The sequence below is a fragment of the Parasteatoda tepidariorum genome, chromosome 12 (genome assembly GCF_982258835.1).
Source record: "Parasteatoda tepidariorum strain Cologne lab strain chromosome 12, Ptep-v5.0, whole genome shotgun sequence".
NCBI classification, from domain to species: Eukaryota; Metazoa; Arthropoda; class Arachnida; order Araneae; family Theridiidae; genus Parasteatoda; species Parasteatoda tepidariorum.
The window spans coordinates 4,783,205-4,802,853 of NC_141766.1; the positions used below are offsets into that span (position 1 = coordinate 4,783,205).

The following is a 19,649-nucleotide window of genomic DNA, read 5'->3' on the forward strand; positions in this document are numbered from 1 at the left end:
TGTTCTGCTCGGTATTTCGTTCAAAATTTTAGTAAGATTCGTGGTGAATAAAAACATTTAGTGCTTTGTTTTATTTAACGCCAATATTGGCCACTTTCTTTTTTTCCTACTTCGTGCGCCGAAGAGAAACCCAGTTTCCATGGCAACAGCTGCCTAACTTGAACGGAGTATAATTCGCTTTGAAAATTTTACAACAAAGGCATTTAAGAATGCATAGACAAAAATTCGTGTAATTATGTGACATTACAAACCAAAATGAGTAATATGGAACATGAAAATCGAAACAGAAACATAGATATTGATTAAGAGCTTTAATCCTAACTGAAAGTACATACGATTTTTTTTTGTTCGGTAGAATGCAATTAAAACACGGATCTAGAAAATTTTCCCCAGCGGTAAATTTGGCGGAAAGCTATGCCACTTAAGATTGCCGTATTTACAGTTTATTTGTCACTGGTATTGCACGTTCTGTGAGCATAAAATGGATGTATCTCTTTATTTACTGAAAAAAAAGCCAATATAAATTTTAAAATATTTAATTATTCATACAACGAATATATTTTCCTAGAAGAAATTTTAAAGTAACTCTTTCAGAACAGACAACAAAATTTTTAAACATGATATGAAAGGAATGAACTGTAATAATGCAAATAAATAAGAAAAGTTTACTTACCTGCGAGCGACAATTTCAAAGACAACTTGCATGAGATGATATCAAGCTTCAACAACAAAATCGTCCACCAGTCAACAGTTACAAAATAAGTTATCGGTCACAGTTAAAGCTTGTGCTTCTCATAGTACGAAAGTTTGGTGCAATCGATTGCACCATGAACGTATTTCTCGATCATATTTACCAATTTTTGGCGCAACCTAAGTAAAACACTTTTTCATTTAACCAATTTATGGTGTAATTAGAAACTTTGCACCAAGCGTTGGTTAAGCATTTACCCAGATATTTTACAGTGCAAGCTTAACATTGCAATAACAAAAAGATTTGTTGCATCAGAACTTTCAGAATTCCATTTTTTCGAGCATAATAAACGTATAATAAAATGGATCAAAGTAATCATCCAGTCAAAAAATTCCTAAGAAAATATCCTCCCCCATATAAAATTAATTACCAATGCAGAGTGTGTAACCAAATTTTGCAACACTTTTTAAGAGCTGAAAAAATATTTTTATGTACTCTAAAAATAAAAAAAAAATTGGGATATGAAGTAATGAAACCTTTATTCCTTTTGTTGAAATTTCGTCAAATATTTACATGAAATTATCAAAATCCAATAACATTTCTAAATACTTTACACTGTCATGATAATAGTTCTTGGCAAAAAATTCCTTTTCTGATTTTATTACCATTTAATGCATAATTTTAAATATATTCAATCTAGATTTGTTCATTCTGTTTTTTAAATTGTTAATTACATTTATGTAAAAAATAATTTTCATTCAAAATTACAATTTGAGAAAGTTATCGAGTATATGCTTAAGATTTAAATAAAAACTATATATGAATATATACCCAACGAAAACATTTGCAAGATTAATATTACAGATCATACTTTAATGATAAAGATGTTTAGAGAACAAGAGCTAAGCAAGCCATAATAAATTCACATTACAAATGTAAATAGTTGAATTCTCCCTATTAAATTTTTTTTAAAATTTATAATTTGGTTCAATATTTTTTAATAAAATGATTAAAAACCTCTTTCTATAATAATTATAATTATATGGTCCCTATATTCATCATATGTAAAAAACATGATATTATTGATCTTTTAATTTAAATCATTTTTAAATCAAACAAAAAATATATAAATTTTATTATTTATTTTTACAAATCGGAATCACATAAGATTTTTCACTGTCTTTGCTTAATGTTAAAATGACCCTCAATTTATGCTATTTAAAAACTTGCCTCTGAAAATTATTGAATTTTTTTTTCTATAAAATAACTCAACAAGAGTACTAAAAATTTTAAAATCAAATCCAGTAAACTGAGATTGCAATATTGCAGAGAAATTAGTGTCGATAGTGCGGTATTGGTCCTCGTTAAACTGTGCTACCGTAAAGTGCTCGACTTCGCGCGCAGGTCGTCGGGCTACCGAAGCGGGGGTGCCATCCCCTCCGCAGAGGATAAAAATCGTGATGGCATGTCTTCGGATCATCCTCCGGGATGTTTCCCAGACCGTCGCCAATAGCTCATTGTGCAGCTCTAGTGCGACGTAAATTAACAACAACAACATAGATTTCGAGAAAAGTGGTTAGACAACTAACATCTTTCTATTGCTAATTCTATCTATGAACACTAAAACTGAATTTCAAAAGAAAAAAATATTTAAAAAAATTATTTCCAATTTTTTTTGCTTATCATACAAAAATGCCAAATATATAAAAATCTCAATTTTGAATTTTTTGCTGCTTACGTCGATTTTTCTATTGCTTTTATCTTTATTAAGATAAATTTCATTAGATGTATATTTCGAAGTGATAAAGCTTTGTGATTGCCGACAGTTCAGGCCCCACATGAAAATACTTAATCATTGTATAATCCCCTAGACAAGTTGTGGTGCTGATCTATAAATAAAACAGTGAAAGAACGTCATCGGCTTGCTTGTGTTAAAGACGATTGCGCTTCAATTTGGGAGTAAAATTTGGCAATGTTTAGTTAGTCCCCACGATCAGCGAAAATTCCAGAGATTTTCGGTTTAATTCCAGATGACGAGAGATGAAGTGTATTGGTTCAATTTCAGACGACGGGAGATGAAGAGTATTGGTTTAATTTCAGAAGACTAGAAACGAGAGAGAAAGAGTTGTGCAACAAATGGTGCATTCTCTTTAAATGCGTGTTAAGAGTTTTAAAAGTAGCAACAAAAGAAAAAAAAATTTGCGAGGAAGAAGGTAACTTAGCCGCTGGTTTTCCCCACATTGCATCATAAAAATAAGAAAAAAATTTTATGACGGAAAAGATATTTTTTTTACATCTTTTTGTATTGATACCAAGAATAAATAAATATCACTTCCATTCAAACCTTTTTCGTACAATATTTCTTACTTAAACAGCTGAAAAATATATTTCCCTAAAAAGATTTGAGGTAACAGCGGAAGGTTAGAAATTTTAACCTTGTTATATACGCAAATCTTTTTTTCTTTTTCTTTTTATTAACATTTTGTCGGCGGCTTGAAAATTTGTCATGATAGGGGATTTCTCGTAATGTGCTGAACTTATTGTTACGAGCTTTTACGGTATATTATGTTTTATTTTTAAATATTTCTCTTTACTGATCCAGTAATTGTCTTATTCAACAAAACTCTGAATTTATAGCATTATTTTTATTAGTTTACAATAGATTTTTATTTGTTATTTTATTTGCATAAGTTTATTCTGCATCGAAGAAAAAAATACATAGATTTTATTGTTTTTAACTCTAAGCAATCGAAACTGTTTCAATCGTTGCTTTTAAACTAGAAATAAAAATGTAAAAGAATTACTTTTTACTTTTTTATGTTTACTAGTAAATGTTTCGAGCAGTGCGTTTATTTTTAGCTTTTTGTTTCCCACAATATGGGGTTACATCATGTTCTATTTGTTTTTAACATGTATATTTTAAATTTTTGCATGTAAAAACTATGTGTAACTATGTAGGTCCAAATTTTTTTGCAATTAGTTAATCTCGAAAGTAAGCGCTTTTAAACTGGCACTTCTTGAAAAGTAGCCTAAAGCAATGTATACACAAATGTTGTTCCATTGAACCCTAGTGCACCGTAGATGTGTTAAAAGGGTTCCAAGAGTTAAGACTTTTTTTCTTTTTTAACCCGCAATGATTTTTGAATTTTTTATTATATTTATGTCTAATCAATAAGTCAGGTTTTATTTAATATTTCTGTTGAATTTTTGAAATAATTTAATCCGAAGTCCGAATAAAAAGTAAGACACTTTTTAAGAAAATAAACATATAATTTTTATAATAACAATACACTGAATAAATTATAAAAAAGACAAGCATTAAAGAATTGCATTTGTATTTGTCACCGAGCATTTTAGATTAACTAAAATTGCTAATAAAGAAATATGTCTCCTTGATAACTTTTTCCAACTTTTATAGCAGCTCTTTTAAGTTTTCATATTAAAGAAAATCATAATTCGGGTCATTTTAATCGTTTTTATTTTATGCATATACACCAACAACCAATTCAGTACTAGACTAGACAAAGCTCCAGGACTGTGAATTTAGTTGTAGGACATAAAATTTGATTTAAGATAATTAATGATAAAAGATGAATAAGATAATTCCTTTTTTTTATTTCATTTTTTTTCTTCCGTTGTTGAACAGACGATCCAATTTTGAGTTAAAGACTACTGACGTTCAACTCCGTTGCCTTGTAATTTTGAACCCAATCTAGAAGACGAAGGAACCCCTGGATCAAGTATTGGTTTCGTGGAGGCCTTTTTGAGGGAACTAACCCGCTTTTGCGTTACATGGAGAGAAGCCCCGAAAACACCTCATGGTTAGTTTGACGTCAAGGGGACTCTAACCTATGAGTCTACCACCGAGGATATTTTAAGTCAGCATTGTGGTCGGTCCGAGCTGGGATTGGAGTTCGTATCAACCAGCCATCGCTGGGATTCGAATTCTGGTCACCTCATTGGGAGACGAGGGCTCTATTCTTTGAACCACCACGGTTCCATTCGTCTTATTAAATAATCTTAAAATAAAATAATATATTACTGTTGAATATCTTCACAATTATCTTTATATATTTTTATCTTTATATAAGTTGGAGTTTCATCGAAAAAAGTTAGATCATTTGGTGTTCCATTGTCGATAAAAATTGGGAACCGCTGGCCTAAAAGTAATTCAATCCTGGATGATGGTAAATAATATACATGAAAATAACCGCTCTCCACTTGCCACATGGCGAGTCAACAACAACAAAAAAAAAGCAGAGACTTAAATTAAATAAACAACCGGTCACTTTTACCTATCGTTTTTATTTATTTATTTTAAAGATCGTTTAATGATAAAAGTACATCAATGCAGAAAGACTCTGCAAAACAGAATTTTCATTAGAGTGTCCAATTTCTCTATCAATTCAAAATTTTAATCCTTCAGAATCTATTGATTCTGAAGGATTAATTCATGCGGAAGATACATGTGGTAGGAGATTTCTTTAACAATTTAAATATTTCAAAGTTTTAATGCATATGTTACCGGCAAAGTATGAAATCCGGCATTGTATAGAATGACTAGGCATTGTATAGAATGCCTAAAATTAGCCGGCAAAGTATGAAATGATTTATATTTCACACATTTCCTAGGCATTCTACAGATTGCCAAATGAGAAACCGGCAAAGTATAAAATACATCTCCTATTCGTTTCAAATATCACTTGGCAAGGCTCGTGACTTTTAACGTGTGACTTTTGACTAGTAACAAAAATTACTTTTTTACTCTGCTACATGGAAATGAAGGAATTTAATGAAATTTACATGGAAAAATTTAATGAAATATAATTCAAAATGTCATTCAAGCCTGCCATGTTGCAACAAGTAGGTTAATTTCATATTTTTTTATATGAAAATTTTGTTTCCCTTAATAAGATAGGTTTAAATTCTGTTTTGCATAACTTTTTAATTTTCTTTCCACATTTTGAATAAATGTTTTTCAATGGCACTCTCAGTATTTTTTTCAGAATAACATTTTTATTTTTGAGAAATGCATGTTATTGTGAATTACCGAAATCGGTAGTTTTACATTTATTCGATATTTTAGTACTTACTGATGATAGATTAGAAGAAACATCAGTGTAGGGTATACCGGGCAAATGTATACCGGGCAATGGCACTTAACTAGAACTAGTATGATTGGACCTTTGTTAAATGTTCGAAATATATACTAGGTCTAGTTAATTGCCATTTCCCGGTATACATTTGCCCGGTATACCCAACACTGATGTTTTTTTAAGGTCAAGGGTCACTGCCCGGTATACATTTGCCCGATAATCCTAACACTGATGTTTCTTCTAATCGTAATCTATCGTTAGTAAGTATTAAAATATCGAGTAAATGTAATTATATCCACGAATAAATTAATATCAAATCGGATGTAATAAATATTTCTGACATTCACCGAAGCGACTATGATTGTCAACATTCACCGGTGAAAGTCAACAACCACTGATTTCGCTCATTCACAGTAACATGCACATCATTTACATAATGACCTCATCAGGACGTTTATTTCATACTTTGCCTAAATAGTATTTGTCATTCTATAGAATGCCTAGGTATTCTATACAATGCCTAGGCAAAGTATGTAATACTTCTCACATTTCATACTTTGCCTAAAAACGTCAGGCATTCTATACAATGCCGGCGTTTCATACTTTGCCGGTAACACATACATTAAATGTTTTTTGTCTCCCCAGATATTTTCAAATTAAGTACTTTAAAGTCAGTACGATGAACTAAATTTTTCATATATTTATATTATTTTTATTGTTGAATTAACCTTTTATAACCATAGATAACTTCTAATACTATTTCATCCAAGCAAAAAAAAATTGCAAAAAGTGACTTTCAAAAGAAAAGGATTTATCAATATCAGTCACCGATTCATTAGATTTGAGGAAAAAGTGGCTACTAAGTTATTCGAGTCTACCGGCCACTGGCTACTAACTAAAAATTTAAATTTTCAGGTCTAATATACAAATTAATAACTTTCCACCGGTTTGAAGTAGCTACTTTCGCTGCATTAATTATCCAATGCGCTTTTAACCTTTTATACGTAGCTAGTAAAAACACATATAATGTTTATCAGTAGCGCAACAATGCTGTCAATACGTAACTTATTCATTATTTTTGTCTAGTTTTCTCATTAATCATGACATAAGTAATAAATAAAAAGTATGGAATTTATTGTAGACTTTCGATTCAAATATAATCGAAAATTTCTCCCAAATAGCAAACTGTCTTTATTTATTTATTCCAAGTTATGGTTTCCTCGCATTCAGTTCATTTATTTTCAAACCAGCGAAAACTAATGTCTTTTTTTTTCTTCCTTTAAAGCATTTACCCAAACACATGAGAATTTTCTCAAAAAATCTTTTTTTCAAATAAATGAACTACCATTTAAAATCTCTGCAATTTTCCCGAGATTCGTAAGAAGCCAAATTTGGCGAATCCTGAGCCGGGAAAGTGGATGTTCTGGCGAATGATCTCCAAACACGCCAAATCCCAATCAATATTAGAAAGAATAAAGGACACTACACAGTCGAATATGTTCGCAAGGAAAGACTAGTTCTCAAACTTATTTGGTATATAGCAAAACTATTTTTGGTCAGGACCTAACAGGTGGTAGTGGGGAAGGGTTTCCCCTAACAAAGATTTGGTCGGGATGTCAAGATGCCCGGTGGACGCAGGGGTCTCGTCGCACCACAAAATACTTTTTTGGAGAACATTATCCGAAGATATAACTCTTTATGTAAGTTAACTTTCTTTCTTCATTCAATAAATTTTAGGCCCGACCACCTGTGGTTTGGTGCTCTGTTTATCCTTTCAATTTTTCGTAAAAGATCGATGCTATCGATCGAATTTGTGTCCTTGTCGACCTCTTCTCATCTCCTATTTTGCCTGTTGCGATCTATTCCATGTATTTCAAATGAAAAGAAAAAATTTTGAAATTATTAAACTTATTAGCAAATTATGGCCTTCAAACTAAGTTTTCTTTCAGTTATTTTTGCAAGTTTATTTATTTTATCCATATTATTTTATTTTTTAAAATAATGGCCTTTAAAGAAAATCGCGCTAATTACTAACTTAGAACTGAACACTTTACAAGGGATAGTTTATCCGTAATATATAGCACTGTATAGTAGGTCTGTCACTATAGGTGGGAACCATATAACAATCCCATAATGCAGTATCTGCCATATTAACCTCATGGGATAAATATATTATGTATCAGCTATTGTCGCGTCATTCATCATTTTAGATAAGATATTTAAACTTTGATAAATATGTCTATATTTGATAATACAGATAGATGACAAACTATTGTCTATATACAGATAGATGACAAAATAATACGAGCACTTCTGTAACAACTCTATGTAAACAATCCTTTTGTAAGATTTTACATGGCAAAACTGTTGGCTCAATTTAAAAGATCATGCTTACAGCTTTTAAAAAAGGTGACACTTTTGCCATTGCAAAATTCGGATTGACCAAAATAAAGAAGTGTTAATAGCTTCTTTCTAGCTTTAATAGCAGCAATTTGGAAATCATTCTATAGGAATGTGATATTCATATAAGAATGTTTTTGAATTTATAGTGGTAGTAAAAGAAAAAGAACTTCATACGCTCATTTCGGTTGATGCAAATTTTGCATGGTTAGAAAGACACCATTTTTAAAAACTTCAAGCATGATCTTTCAGATTGTGCCAACACAGTTTTGCTACATAAAGTCTTATAAAATATATGCTGCCAAACGAGAGATCGTTTGCATAGTGTTAGTATTATTTTGTAACCCATTTATATATGTACTGATATATTTAGAAAAATATGCTATATTATTAAATTTCTCATGTTAGATATATTCAAAGAATCTGTTTCTAACTTCAAATATTTTTAGTTAATTGTTCTTTTTATTTACATATTTGCTTATTTTACAAAAAAAAATGGTATTTATAAAAATATATCACTACATTAATATTTCAACAACTTTTTTAAGGTGTATGTAACTTACAAGTGAGGACATAACATAAATGTATTGCATTGTTGTGAAGGTGTCTATTGAACAAAAGTAAATTGTAAACGTTTTGAAAATATAAATTTTATTGAAAAATAAGTGTTTTAGCCAAAAGTATATTTTCGTGTATCATATTCATCTTTTTTTGTAGATATTTATCTACATTTAACGTAATTGTTTTTTCTCTATTAAATAGCTTTTTCAAAAATATAGCTACGTAATTATTTTAACACATTTTTTTAAGATACTAAGTAAGTGCCTTTTGCGAGAGATGATATAAAAGTAATGAACATTATTGTTGGTTTTCGATTATTGATATGTATATTATAGACATTAGAATTTAAAATTCAAGAAAAATGCACGCACTTTGAAACTACTATATTTTATAGAAATATGTGTTTTTCAAACTAAAAGTATGTTTTACTTTATTGTATACATTCATTATTTTGAACTTGATATAATGGTATTTTCTAAAGAGGAAAACAATTTTTTTACATACTAACAGATGACATAACAGTAAGAGTGCTTTTTTAAATTTTCAATCGAACAGCAATGTCAGATAGAAAAAGATTTATTGAAGGGAGAGACATATTGTTTAAATATATATCCCACACAGTAAACTTATGGAAAAGATATAATATTTATTTTTAGATAATTTCATGTCATGTCATTCATCACTATAGATGAGATAGACGACAGATGCATCTATAGTCGTTCTCATGTATCTATTATTATTATTATTTTGCGGAAACTTTTAAATCAAGATCTTTATAGTTATTTGGTAGTAACAGCTATTTGAATGTTTTACAATGATTTGTATACTGAAATTTGTAAATTTGTGTAAGTAACCAATAGTGTGAGACTAATTGAAATAATTTAAGCTATTATAAAAGATATATAAAAGAAATAATAACTATTTTATTCACTTACCTCATTAATAATAGGAAAAAAGTATTTCTCATTGGCTTAATTTTCCCCTAAAATATTTTTTTTAATAAGGTAATATTATTAGATAAATCAAGTGTTAATTATCTGGTGATTTAAGAGGGCCTAGGAAGAAGCGTTTCATTGCAAATTTTGAGTCATCTTCATTACATATGAAATGCGATGATTTTTTATAATTACATTAATAATTTAAAATTTAAGGAATATAAAAATTTAGTTCAGATATATCAAGATTTAACTATGAAGTTTCAAATGCTGAAATATTTTTTTCCAACCTATCAAAATGCAAACAAATTATTGCATCATTATTTTTGATTATGATGTGGATAAGCAATAAAAGTATATGAGGAGTACGGGAAGGATGTTTAACAAAAAATATTGAAATTTAATTACACATAATATGAAATTTATAAAAATAAGAGAAAGTTCAGGGAAATAGTTGTTAATACTTTTGTTCAATGAAACATAGTTCAAAATTTAACATTCATAAAAAAAATCATGCGAATTCAGTGAGATGGTGATAAATAGTTTTGATCAATTACACGCAATTTTAAATTAATAAATAAAGAAGCATTGCAAATTTAGTGAAACCGAAGCTAGTACTGTTGTTCTATTACTCATAATTTCAACTATTTCTCTTATGCCCGACACATTTTTCCAAACAGTGAAAATGTTTAGAAGGACACAGTGATTTCTCATCTCGGCACCTGATTGTAATATGCATTCCAAGTATGACAATCAGTATTACAATTCTATGTATTACAATCCTCTTTAAAAATATCAGCGTGTTCTGAAGAAAGAAATTTAAAGGAAGTAAAGCTTTCTCGAGGACGAAAAATTATAGGCATATCCATTTTTTTAACAACACATATTCATAAAAAGTCGTACTCTAGGGGGGGGGGGTGACAATTGTCCCGGGACTGTCGTGGGTCCCAGCAAAATTTCTTATTAAAAATGCCATGTTTATTAATTAGTTTTTAAAAGAAAATTGTAATTAAACTGTGGAATAAAAACTACATTTTTGTATAAAGGGTCTACAAAAATTCTACAAATTATAAAAATAAGGCTTTTTGTGCTTTGAGGAAAGGGCTCTCAATAAATTCTGTCCTTCGGCCCGTAAAGCATTTGTTCAATCCTGAAAAAAAATATAATTTTCTTAAAATTCCTAAGCGTTATTTTTATGTTTCATTTAAATCGGTATATAACAACATCGTTTGCTACGCTCAAACAAAATCCGACTAATTTAAAATTTTCTAAATTTTGCATTCTGTAACATACTTTTCAAATGCTTTTATTATAATAAAACACTTTCATTACAATTTTATTCTAAATAGTAAAAAAAACCTTTGTAAAAAATAACCATCGAAGTCTTGGACTGAAAACCCTGACTTTTATGATTCAAAATGATTCGTGAAATTTATTAAAAACTTTACTATGGTACAGTATATGTTACCCTAATTAAAATTGCGAGCCGATAAAGTGTGAAAAATCAGCACTATATATTTATTTATTCAGAAATTAATTTCGGTTTATTCAGGGTTCCATTAAGGCAAATAATAATATTATTAACTGATCATCTTTTACTACATTGGTGCAAGAAATAAAAAGAATTTGCAGACTTGGTCGATTATCTCTAGAACTACAGGACCGATTTTAATGAAATTTGATATGTACATACATTGATACAATACAAGACAAATAACCGTTCCACAATTGTAATACACACGCAAGATCGTGTGTAACACTCGTTGGAGTAGGAAGGTATGAAACAGCGGTTGCAGAATAAACAAACAAAATGTTTGGGTGTTTGGTCCCCTCTTGCAGATATACAGGCAATGCAGCGTAATTTCATACTTGAAATAAGGCAGTTCATCATTTCTTGTGGCAATTTCATACCTTTCGAGTACAGCGAGTGTTACGCACGATCATGCGTGTGTATTACAATTGTTGAATGGTTATTTGTTTTGCATTGCATCAATGTGCAGTAAAACCTTTTTTTGTGCGGTGGATAGGGACCGCATAAAAGAAATCGTACAAAAAAATATTCGAAAATTTTATAAATTCTTACATATAATAACAACTTTGTACGATGTACAACCTAACATTTTTTTATGCGGTGAATAGGGACCGCATAAAAAAAGTCGGACTCAGAAAATACATCAATGATTCATGAAATAGATGAGAGAATGCTTTCAATTAAATTAAATAATTAAATTAGACCTAAAGAAATTGTAAAAATATTTAAATTCTTCATTGTACATATACATGGAGAAGTTTTCAAATTATACATTAAATAGCTTGCTGCTATTCGTCGTAATCCAAAACGCGCATCTTCTTGTGATGAATTGGTTGAAAATCGCTTTCGTCGCTTGAAGATAGGATTTCAATTGACTTGTTTTTTGGTACCATAATGTCAGTGATCAGTTTTTGTGACGACGGTCGACTGGTCAATTGCTTGTAAACGTTACGATATTGAGACACGCATGATCTCAGCTCTTTTTGGAATTTTAAGCGTCTTTCCGCATTGGTATCTATTTTAAGAAAATGCGTTTCCAATTTTTTTGAAATATGGATCTCTGCATATATTTTATCTGCTGTAACAGATTCCGGTTCTTCTTGTCCATTTAAGGGAGTACTTATGACTAAAAAATTAAATAAAAATCATAAAAACTACATATAAATAGAAACAAAAGTAATTAATTTATTTACCTTTAATCTCACTATAAAATGAATCCTTAATCATATGAATCGTGTATAAAACTCTGAATACGAATACGTATTTGAGATACGCGCAGACGAGAATTTACAAAATAAAAATAATGGTTTAATTTTGAAATGCAAAGTATTTTAACACAGCAGACGATTTTTTACTGACTTACTTCAACTTGTTTAGCGCAGAATAAATTTTAAACAGAAGAGAAAATGGAGTTGGTAATAAATGAACAAATGAAAATAAATAAACAGAGCATCGTGAAGTCCAGATACATCGTTGTCAAGGAGACCACGCAATCAGAGTTCGTCCACAACATGTATATGCACATTGATAGGAAACATTAAACTGGTGCTAACGCCGCTAAGATTCATATACCGCATAAAAATAAATCGCACAAAAATGAAATCGCACCAAACCAATCGCACAAAAACAAAATCGCATAAAAAAGGACCGCACAAAAACAGGTTTCACTGTACGTACTTATCAAATTTCATTAAAATCCGTTCAATAGTTCTAGAGATAATTGACCAAGTCTGCAAAGTCTCTTAATTTTTTACACCACTGTGCATTCAAACTATCGTTTGTATTTTTTTTCTTCTGTAAAGTGTCTGAAACGAATTTTGAAAGAAACTATTAAAATATATGCAAGCTGCTCAGTACGGAATGCTACACCAGGAAAACAATTTGCAAGGAGAGCAACAGATTTAGCAGCGTATGATATATGTTATCTTGAAAGACTGGATGTTGACTTTCACCAGTGAATGTCAACAATCACATAGTAAATGTCCGAAATATTTTATATTAATTTATTCGTTGATATTATTATATTCATTCGATATTTTAATATCTGCTGAGGATAGATTAGGAGAAACGAGCAAATGTATATCGGGCAATGGCACTTACATAACTATATCTAGTAAATATTTCGGACATTTACTATGTGATTGTCAACATTCCCAGGTGGAAGTCACCAATTTTGATCATTCACAGTAGCATATATACTAAGATTCAGCGCATAAGAAGCAAAGTGAGCTATGTTAGGTTGTTGGTTGGGTGTGCTGTCGATTTTATTCTTCCTTTCTACCTCAAAGTGTGCCAGCATATATTCATCATGGATGATATAAATGAATTCTCAAAGAAATACCCTAATAAATAATGAAAAAATGCAGCAATAGGCCAACCATCAATAAAAAGAGATTCTTCCCCATGCCTAGCAGTGGTTGATGGGGGAGGTGGGTGCAAGAACATTTTTTCTATTTGTCTTTTAGCAGCAAATGTTTTGACAGATGGCAAAAGTGCTGGCATAGGTTGAAACTTATAGAAAGGTTGCGAAACCCAAGCGAAATTCGGATTGACGAAACTAAGGTGAGAAAGTGTTGATACTAACCAGCAAGCGTGAAATCAATCTATAGAATTGCAATAAAGAATGCTTTTAGAATTACAGTGGTATTAAAAAAGGAAAGACGTTCATTTTGGTCGATGCTAATATTGCATGGGTAAAAAGGACTCCCTTTCTATAAGAGTCAAACGTTGTCTTTCAAATAGTACAAGCAGTTTTGCCATGTAAAATTTTCCAAATCATTTGCTGCTAAAAGAAAATTAGAAAATACTTAGAATAGAACAGTTAGTTAGCATAGAATAGTTAAATAGAATAGCTAAAATAGAAGTGTTTGTATTATTTTGTCGATATATTGTAAATATGTTTATTTAGTTTAAGGATAAATAAAACACTGTTATTGCTCTCTGAGAATGTAGAATGCATTTGGGTACTCATAGAGTCATTTTAACTTTAGTCTTTGAAATTTGTTCATTTTAGGAATATTTGTCATTATTTATATAGGTTACGAATGAATCAGTTTATAGTCTTTTATTCTTTTAAAAATTGATTTATAAAGATGAAAACAGCAATGAAATTTTGTGTTATCTTAAAGTCATATCAAGAATTTAGTTTTCCCTTTTTGTTCCACTGAGAGCAATCGTTTTAATTTTCTTTCTCGCTCGACGTAATTTAAAATATTGTGAAATATTCTATTTTTATGTTGCATTATGTACCATTTGTATTATTTTAAAACAATATTATAGAAAAATAATGCAGACGATATATTAAACTGAAAAAGAAATCCAATTTGATCCGGATGTGTGTACAATTAATCACATTGTTAGCAAAAATATAAATATGAAATGATACTTTTTGAAAAAAAGCAATTTAAAAAAACTTTATTCATTTGAAAAAACATGAACGCGTCAGAGATCATATTTAATGCTCTAAATGTAGAACTGGCACATTTCGAGGAGGTTATGGAATGTTTATACCTTCTCAGATAGTAATTTAAAATAATGATATTAAAATAAATAAAATGAATATAAATATAGGAAATGCACCCTTACAAACAAAACACACATTAATAAACTATTTGGGGAAAATATTGCGTCAGAAATGAGAGAAGATAGCAGCTACGATAATTTGTTATTCAAATTTTGCAACATAAAATAATAGAAAGAACAAGTTCCGATTGTATTTTCGCAAGCAGCAATAAAAAAAGAACTTCCATATAATTTCACATCAATATAAAAAAAATTTGTTAACTTTTTTAATAAATTTCCAGCTATCCTGAAAGGAAGGCAATGATGAGTCAATAAAAGTCCGTAATAAATTGCCAAAAATCTGAATTTTCACATTTCAGTGATGTAGAAAGTGCTATAATTAAAGGAATGATAGAAAATTCATTTGTATATTAGGTTAACTTTTATTATGCTAGCTACCACTAAATTGTTAAAACTTTGTTGTTTAATGTTAGTGACTTTAATTCATTTATCTACCACGGTGATCACTTACATTTTGTTTCGACGAGATAAAAGCTAATCCTAAGTTAATTGTCCTATCATTTTTTCTTTCATTTCTTATTTTTTAATGAAAAAGCTTAAACGTATCTATTCCTAGTCGAAAATGGAAGGAACCGTTTTAAGTTCAATTTCGGTTTCAAAAAGCAAATTTCTACGAAGTAAAGAAAAAAACTTAAACATTTTTTTAATACGTACGAATTAAATTTTAAAAAAAATACATTCCTGAAATAATACGGCGAGATAGCTTCCCGTATTGAACCCAAATAGCTAGATAAAGAGAAAATAAAATACTTCCTTTCTTGGTTTTAAATTGAAGAAAGAAAATCTTACTACCACTTTCTATTTAATTTATTAATTTGAGGTCAGGTTTACAACGCCGCACAGATTAATAGATTTACGCAATTAATAACGTGAAATATCTTGCTACCACTTTTTATTTATTTTATTAATCTGGGGTCAGTTTCACTTATCTACGTAGGTTTACAAGTTTACGCAATGAATCATTTTCAAAATCTTTTTTTTTACCGCTTTTTATTAATTTTTTTAATTTGAAGTTGCATTTACTTCACTGAATTAAATAGTAAGTAAAGCGATTAGTTACGATTCGTAAGTGACGCTTTACGTGAATCAGATTCCACCAATGCGACATTCTAAAGTCAAATGTTCATTTGTCATCCTTATTGTCTGAATTTTATGAAATATGGTTTGAGGGGTTATTTTACTCAATAAATCAAAAGCATTAAAAAGTTATTTGTTTCCTCAAAAAAGTGCGTTTTTACGGCACAATTTAAATATTTAGCCCCGGTTACAGTTATGTATATTTTAAGAGATTGTGTGACATATTGCCAAAGCAATTTACAGAATGAAAATCCGACTAACTGTTCAAAAATTATAAGGATAATCTTTTTTTCTTTCTCATTTTTTTATGATGTTTGCATCTTTGGAATTATTATCCCTCTTGACTCTTGATGCCCTTATTTAATATTTGTCAAGTACATAATCATAACTCTAGGAAGAATAAAATAGTTTGATTTGAAGCACCACATTCAACTAGACAAAACTTACTCACCAGTCTTAAATGTTTGTTTGCTAATGGTGAACTGGCAAATGTGAACTTCACGCCCTGGTTTATTGTCATACTTTAAAAATTACTTAGTTATATGTTATTTAAAGAACCTGCCAATAGTTGTTGGCCCAAAGTATTTGCATACTTTAAGTCTTTATAAGAAGCTGACGAATAAAATTTAAATAAACGAATCGAATTTTCCCAGTAAACTACTTGGTGTGATCAGTAGCCGATTACTCTTTCCTAAAAAATAGGTTTCTGGAAAGTATAATTTTTATAATATGCCTCAAAAAATTCTGTGTTGCAGAACGACGAATTATCTTAGACTTTTTAGAATTTTTAATTATGATAAATATAAATAAAAAAATATATAAATAAAAAATATATAAATAAAAAAATATGTAAATAAAAAAAGATAAATAAAAAATATGAATAAAAATATAAATAAAAAATATAAATAAAAGGAAAATTCACTGACGACAAGCAGTTTCTTCAGGAGCACATTAGTATGGAGTGCAAGAACAGTTTTTCAGGGCAAAATACCTCTAGCTGCCCCTAAAAAATAATTAATTGAATTGGAACAAAAATTATCCCATGTGTCCTGATAGTGTTTATTGAGAGAATAAATTTAAGTATTTTTAGCCAATTTTAAAGCAATTTGTGGACAGGCCTATAAGAACCAGTAACACTTTTGGGATTATTATTTTTATTTACAAGGCAGTGGTTCAAAATATAGTACAAAATCATTCTGTTTTTATATTTTCGAACACTATCCATTATTCATATATACCCTTACACTAAAAAATTTCTGATAAAATTACAGTAAAAAGTACTGGCATGCTGAGTGCTTCAATTTTTATCATAATTTTTATCAGGAATTTTTTAAGCAGTTATGTTTCTAGACACTTATTTTATACATTTAAAAAATGGAAAAGTAATAACCATTTAAAAGAGCTGCTATTTCGATTTGAAGTAGTTGGGTATTTCAATACTGAAATACTAGCGAATAATTTGGGCTGCGTAAAATGTGCACTAAAAATCTCATTAAAGCAATTAAATTTTTTTAATGATTGAATCTAGTTCTGATTAATAAATTACGTAAAAGGTTTCATTTTTTCCAACTTTTAACTCTGTGTGTGAATATTTTTATCCGTGTCTGGATGCGAATGTCAGCATTCACTAGTTTTTGGAAATATACGAAACACAATTTAGTTCAAAGAAAATGTTAATGAAACAATTCTTCCTTTCTGTGCCTCGCTCTTCCCAAACGTAGTTTGAATTCCCCAGACTAATCGATATTTGTCTGTTCTCTCTTGAGAAAATTTTGTTCTTTCTAAAATACAAGATGTTCCTTTATGACATTTATCATAAATTCATTTTTAAGTCTAGAAAAAAAAAACGAATCACTACTGCTGCGGAATACGAATCCTAAATTTTAAAGCCTGCTTGGCTGCCGAAAAAAACTAAGAGGAGTTGAAAAACTAATATTGAAATCACCATCAAGTCTCACAAGGCAATCAAAGTAGTTGTCGTGCCACCTTCCTCACTAGTGATATGACAGATTTTGACTTCACTTTTGACAAGGATTTAAAAATTGTATATGTGAAGAGCAATTATTATGAAACACCCTGCATAAATAACATGTTAACGTGCTTTCTGATTTGAAAGATAATTCTCACACTGTTAGAATTTTCATTTTAAAATTACGGTAAAATAACCAGCAGAAGTCTGTCACTCCTATTAACTGTAAAGCTTACGGTTAAGAACGTTTCTTTACTTTTAAGGGTTTAAAGCATTTGCCCAACTAGTATGGTTAAAAAAAATGAATACAAAACTATACGGTTTTTTAAACTATTTACCTCTATAATTTCAAAGCCGTAAAAGTGAAAGTTAGCAAGAGAGGAATGGAGAAAATTGCGCCAACGCTGAGAATGAAACCCCCGCTGAATCACTCATGAGTTTGTTAGATATGCCTTCTTAAAATTTAATCTCTTAAAATGAATGATATTTTTCTTAAAAGTATTAATAAAGCATCAAGAAACATCTTTTTTGTCTTACAAACAGTTGCAAAGAGCCGTGATGGCTCAGGGGAAGGAGCGCTCGACTTTGAATGAGGTGAAATGGGTTCGAATCCCACCGATGGCTGGTGGGTACGAATCCACATCCGGCTTGCACCGACCACAGTGCTGACGTGAAATATCCTCAGTGGTAGACGGATCATGGGTTCTAGTCCCTTTGACGTCAGGTTAACCGTGGGAGGTTCTCATGGTCTTTCTCTCCATGTAACGCAAATGCGGGTTAGTTCAATAAAAAAAAGTCCTCCGCGAAGGCAAATTTCTCCCAATACTTGATCCAGGAGTTCCCTTGTCTTCTGGATTGGGTTCAAAATTACAAGGCTACGGAGTTGAACATTAGTAATCGTAAACCCAAAAATTGAGTCGGCTGTTCAACGACTGTTGTAAAACATTCTGTATTATAAAATCATTTAATAATACAGCGACCTAAAATATCCTTTTTACACAACTCAAATCAATATTTACATACATACATATATATTTTAATGGGGTTTCAGTAAATGTAAAACTAGCTCTCGCCAAAACACAAAGCACAATTATTACGGGGTCGTCCCAAACTTCATTCTCAGAATGACTTAGTTTATTACAGTTGCAATTTTTTAGGTATCTCTTCGTATTCAAAACACTAAACGATAAAGTAGTTTTAAGAAATATAAATTCGAACAATGTCAGTTTAAAAAAAACTATTATAAATTAATCGGACAACCTTGTGTAAAGAAGCTGACTTCTAATATCTTTTCAAAAATGGCTAATTAAACGAATATGTACTAAGTGATTTAAGCAAATGGCGAATTTATTTGGATCCATTATTATACTCTTTAAAGAAAGAAAGCTAACTCCAGAGTTGCGGATATGAGATTTAGATTAGTTAAAATATTTTAAAGCAATGGTTTAAATTTTATGGATTTTTCAACATCATGATCACTTACATATACATTAATATAAATCTACCCTCTATTTCATTAATTTTTCTAAAAAAATTAATTCCACGCTTTGCGGGTGTGACATGAAAAAGACAGGCATCCTTCAGTACCGTCATTCGGGGCTACTTTGTGCAGGATTTCGCAGTTTTTGAACTTTGACATGTAAAAAAACTATGTTAATTCAAATTTTAGTAAAATTTATCGATATTATATTCATAACTGGACTCAGACGAGTGAATTTGATCAATATTGGCATTATTTGAATGTAATATTTACGAATAATAAGTCAAAACATACCTTGCACAAAGTAGCCCCCAAATGGGCTACTTT

At 30.1% G+C, this 19,649-nt stretch overlaps 1 protein-coding gene across 1 annotated transcript in view; it reads left to right on the forward strand.

Annotated features, from left to right (window-relative positions):
* Positions 1-7,270: 7,270 nt before the first annotated feature.
* eag (potassium voltage-gated channel protein ether a go-go) overlaps positions 7,271-19,649 on the forward strand; it is a 57,966-nt gene continuing 45,587 nt past the window's right edge. The window contains exon 1 of the mRNA XM_016070198.4: positions 7,271-7,487. Within this exon, the coding sequence (XP_015925684.1) occupies positions 7,409-7,487 (79 nt within the window). The 5' untranslated portion in view covers positions 7,271-7,408. The remainder of the gene's footprint in view (positions 7,488-19,649) is intronic.